Raw genomic sequence first — 5,155 nt, 5'->3', positions numbered from 1 at the left:
TTGGCTAGTGTAAGCACTACCTAGCAACAACTAAAACATCGGTGCGTTATCAACATTGTTCTCATCCTAAATCCAAAACACAGCACTGTACCAGCTACTAGGAAGGAAATTAACTCTATCCCTGCCGAAACCAGGACAAGGTATACCTAAGTCATCTCCACAGTATATATTATATAAAGATGCTTAACTCATTACAATCCTCTGAAAGTCTTACACCAAGACAAATATCAAATCAAATCTCTACCCTGATTTCCCACATACTGACCAAAATCCCATCTCCCTTTGAACCATAATTATACTGCAGAACAGCTGCAGAAAGGTAACTCCAACCTGATGGTACTCAATCATCCTCTTCCTGCCCAAGGAAAACTGAAGTTTGAATGTGAAAGTGAATCCTCTTCTCCCATATCCCTTCCTCCATAGCCATACCATGCCTTCCATGCTACTTTGTACAGTTCTCGAATCCTCCATCCTCTCATTTCTGGCCACACTGACAGGAATAGAAATCACCCCATTTAAACAGACACCTTTCCCCACCCCATCCTTACAAAAAAAAAAAAAAAAAAAAAAAGGGATCATTATTAGCCGACTAAGTCAGAAGTTCCTTATGACAGTGATTTGCCATGTAGACTGCTGCTGGCTGTAAATTCATAAATATATGCAAAAATTAATAACACTTGGCTTTACTCTAGTGTTCCTATTTAAGACTGCATTAAGATTACTTTCAAAACTCTGCATGGTGACTGCATCTCGCAAGGTTTCCACCAGGTCCAAACCTCTTCTAGCTTCAGCCTAACCTAAAGACGCAGTGCTGAGTTTTGATGCCATGAATACAAATTAAGAGAGCTTTGGCTGCAGGATGTGTCTGCATGTGAAGGACAGCAGGCTGACAGTGACCACTGGACACCATGGGCTATGTGGTAGAGTGGGAAGAACATCAGACTGGTTTTGTTGTGTGGTTTGGAAGTGATGAACGGGGAAGGAAGTTCTGGGTATTGTAAGGTATTGGGCACAGAAACCAAAACAGGGTTAGGCAGTGTGCCTGGTTAGGAGTGTGCTCCGTGGCAGAGCACTGCATGGTTCTGGGGAGAAACTGGGTCTAACCATAAGGGATCAGAAAGCACAATGCAATCTGCAGGAGCACTGTGCTGTTATGCTGGGTATACTGTAGTAATGGGTTATTTTAGAGCTCTTAACTATTCATTTGTTAATGCAGAGAATCAATAGATCAAGTCCTGTTTGGATCTAATCTGTTTGGAGGGCTCAGGGGTTCTCTCCCACCTTGAAGGGTTCCAAGGTGAAATTCAGAAAAGTGAAGCACAGTTTCCAAAATCACCACCAAGTTTTGTTTATTCACAGTGCAGAAATGGGGGAAAAGAGTCCATTTCAGAGATGCTGTAGTCATGAGAAGGTAGGCTGGGGGGGGGGTGGTGTTGGTTTGTTTGGCGGGGGATGAGGAGAAAAAGGTTGTTTTTTACTCCTTGATACTGAACCTGACTGGTCTGTACTTTATATATTCACAGCTTTTTTTTTTTTTTTCCTATTGCCTATCCAAGATGTTGATAGATCCGATATTGGATAAAGGCATAACTGTGGAAATTAAACATGAAACAATCCCATTAGGTCATCAACTACATGTCCTTGTCAGTAGAGAACTCTTCCTTTCAGCCAAAAAGCATCTATATACAATCCAATCATATTATATTACATAGGATATTAGACTTAGGTTTTCAAAAAACACCCAGGGAGTTGGAATTATCTAGTAACTTCCTTGGTAATCTCCTTGGAAGCTGTCAGTCTTTCTAGACAATTTAGTCCATTAAATATCTTGCCTGGATAGATTACTGAGAGAAATACTGCACCTGCACTGATAAAAGTAAATTTTGCCCCTGTGATTATGCCATACTAGATATAAATATACTATGCAAATATTAAACCCAATTTGTCAGTAGCCCTCATTGCAGCTGATGAAAAACGTATGAAAAAGTGTGGGAAAAGAAACGTGGCACTATAGCAACTACTGCCATGCACCATTGGCAAGCTAGAATGACACTGCAGTGGCCTTGCCTAAATATAGCTTAGATGTCAGTGAATGAGCACTGAAATGTAAATATTTTTAACACAAGGAGACCTATCAGTTTTCAAGGTCATTTTTTAAGAATAAGTAAGTGTTTTTAAAATATAAAAATAAAGCAAGCCCTCAACTTACATTAAGAGCATTTTATACCTCACACAATGATCTTACAGAAAATCAAAAGCTTTTTTTTTTTTTACAACACTGACAAGCATGAAATACTAAATCATGACCCAAACAATACTAGTTGTTAATCTTACATGAAAAATCTGATTGGAGATTTTCGCAGCACTTTGGAAGTCCCATGCAATAACGGTACGATCAGCTGAGTCCCGGCTTACTGCATCTGTGCTTGTAAGAAATTCTCTTCCTTCAGGGAGAAAGAGTATATCCAATGTCTGTTGTACTGCAGCTTTGTACATTCTTAACATCTAGTGGATAAAAAAGTTTGTTATTTTTTGACAGATTAGAAGAACACAATAACCTATGTTTTCTCTCTTTGCATTAATAACGATCTCCAACAAATTATATATTATTTTAAAATATGAAGTAACAACTCATTTTTAAATGTTGAAGTACTAGTATATTAAACAGTTTGTTAATGTATGTAAAGAGTCCACACACAGGAAAATTAAATGAGATAAAAGAAAGCATCAGTGTGTATAATTTATATATTATATTTATCTATACATAAGATTCTGTTATAAATTCCCAAGGAATTAAGAGTCAGATCCAGAAAGGGCTTTAGACAACACAATGCTGTGGAGCTGGGTCTACACAAACTGCCTTCTATTTTATGAACTGTTCTAGGTTCCCTAGAAGAGGCAAGGGAATCTTTGGCAGCAGGCTGGTCAACTTGGTGAGGCAGGCTTTAAACTGAAGAACTTGGGGGGTGGGGTCCAAAGTGGCAACACTACGCCATTGCAACCAACTGGGGAATAAGCCAGGCCAACCAGATCAGCAACAAATGTTCCTTAGCTGCCTCCCAAGATGAGAACCAGAAGACCAACCACCTCAAGTGTATGTATACTAATGTACACAGCCTGGGGAACAAACAGGAGGAACTGGAGCTCCGCACCTAGTCAGAAAGTTATGATATCATAGGAATAACTGAAACATGGGACAACTCACATGACTGGGCAATCACAATGGATGGTTATAGGCTGTTTCATAAAGACAGGCAGGGAAGAAGAGGAGGAGGAGGAGTCACACTCTGTGTTAAGGAGAACCTTAGAAGAAGGTTAGTAGAAGTCAACTATGGTGATTGTGGAAGCCCTATCGAATGCCTCTGCGTCAATATCAGAGGGGTCATCTCCAAGGGGGATCTTACAGTAGCATCTGCTGCTGACCTCCAAACCAAGACAATAAGGCAAACGAAGCAATATTTGGGTCGCTTAAGTAAGCTTCGGGTCAACAGAACCTTGTTCTTATGGGTGACTTCAACGACCCAGACATTTGCTGGAAGAACAATACAGCAGCTCACATCATCCATCAAGTTCCCGGAATGCGTAGAGGACTGCTTCCTCATAAAAATGGCAGATGTGCCAATCAGGAATGAGGCACTGCTGGACTTGCTACTCACAAACCAAGAAAACCTGCTTTATCTCGGTTAGTGATAACCTTGGCTGCAGTGATCACAATACTGTGGAGTTTGGGATCCTGCTGAGCATGCTGAAGGTTAGTACTAAGACAAAGGTTTTAGATTTTAGAAGAGCAAACTTCAGCTCGCTCAGACCTCAATTGGGAGGGATTCTGTGGGAAGCTTCCATGGAGGATAAAGGAGCTAGTGAGTGCTGGGAGTTTTTCAAGAACACTCTCCTGGAAGCACAAAAACAGTTCATCCCCTTTAAAGGTAAGGGAAGTAGGCAGAGCAAGAGACCCCCTTGGCTTAACTGTGAGCTTCTGTGCCTGTTTAAAATCAAAACAGGAGCGTACCAGAGATGGAAAAGCAGATGAATACCCGTTGAGAACTACATGGGCATTGCCAGGGCGTGCAGAGATGCAGTTAGAAAAACAAACGCTCAGCTCAAATTCAAATTGGCTAGAGACGTCAAAAACTACAAGAAAGGGTTCTTTAGGTACGTAAACAACAAGCAGAAACAGAAGGAAAATATTGGCCCACTGTTAAACAGGAGAGGTGAATTAGCCACCAACAACACTGAAAAGGCAGAGGTTCTCAACACTTTCTTCACCTCTGTCTTTACCAGCGCCGTTGGGCCCCAGGCCTTGGGAACAAAAATCCAGGTTGATGCAAACACAGACCCACTGTCAGTGAAGAAAGAGCTGGTATGTGAACTATTACAGGAGCTTGACCCCTACAAATCAATGCGCCCTGACAATATCTACCCGAGGGTGTTGAGAGCTGGCTGACGTCATTGCAAGGCCGCTCTCCATAATCTTTGAGAAGTCATGGAGATCGGGGGACATCCCAGAAGACTGGAAGAAGGCTAATGTCACCCTCAACTACAGGAAGGGCTTAAAGGAGGATCTAGGAAATTATAGGCCCATCAGTCTTACATCAGTCCCTGGGAAAGTTATGGAATGAATCCTCCTGGTGGCTATCACAAGTCAAATGAAGCACATGATTGGGAAAAGCCAGCTCAGATTCACCAAGGGCAAATCGTGCTTGACAAACCTGATCACCTTCTATGACAAAGTAACCTGCTCAGTTGATGTGGGGTGAGCGGTGGATGTTGTCTACCTGGATTTCTCCAAGGCTTTTGATATGGTTTCCCACAGCCTCCTCCTTGAGAAACTGATGCATTACAGTCTAGACAAATGGTCTGTGTGGTGGGTGGGGAACTGGCTGACCAGCTGCATCCAGAGGGTGATGGTAAATCGCTCCTTTTCAAACTGGTAACCTGTGACAAGTGGGGTCCCTCAGGGATCGATATTGGGCCCGAGGATGTTTACTATCTTCATAAGTGATCTGGATGATGGGACCAAGTGTACCCTGATGAAGTTTGCTGATGATACCAAACTGAGTGGGGAATTGGATGCTTTGGAAGGGAGAGCCACCCTGCAGGAAGACCTGGATAGGCTGAAAGAGTGGGCTAACAAGAACCTTATGAAGTTCAACAA

The 5,155-nt window shown here is 42.1% G+C and overlaps 1 protein-coding gene across 1 annotated transcript in view; it reads right to left on the bottom strand.

The window, feature by feature from the left end:
• Window positions 1–5,155, bottom strand: part of WDR25 (WD repeat domain 25) — a 76,149-nt gene that overhangs the window by 1,580 nt on the left and 69,414 nt on the right. The window contains exon 4 of the mRNA XM_009280841.2: window positions 2,335–2,505. Within this exon, the coding sequence (XP_009279116.1) occupies window positions 2,335–2,505 (171 nt within the window). The remainder of the gene's footprint in view (window positions 1–2,334; window positions 2,506–5,155) is intronic.

The sequence above is a fragment of the Aptenodytes forsteri genome, unplaced genomic scaffold, assembly GCF_000699145.1.
Source record: "Aptenodytes forsteri isolate BGI_AS27 unplaced genomic scaffold, ASM69914v1 Scaffold193, whole genome shotgun sequence".
In the NCBI taxonomy this organism is placed as follows: domain Eukaryota; kingdom Metazoa; phylum Chordata; class Aves; order Sphenisciformes; family Spheniscidae; genus Aptenodytes; species Aptenodytes forsteri.
This window is presented reverse-complemented; position numbering and strand designations above follow the sequence as displayed.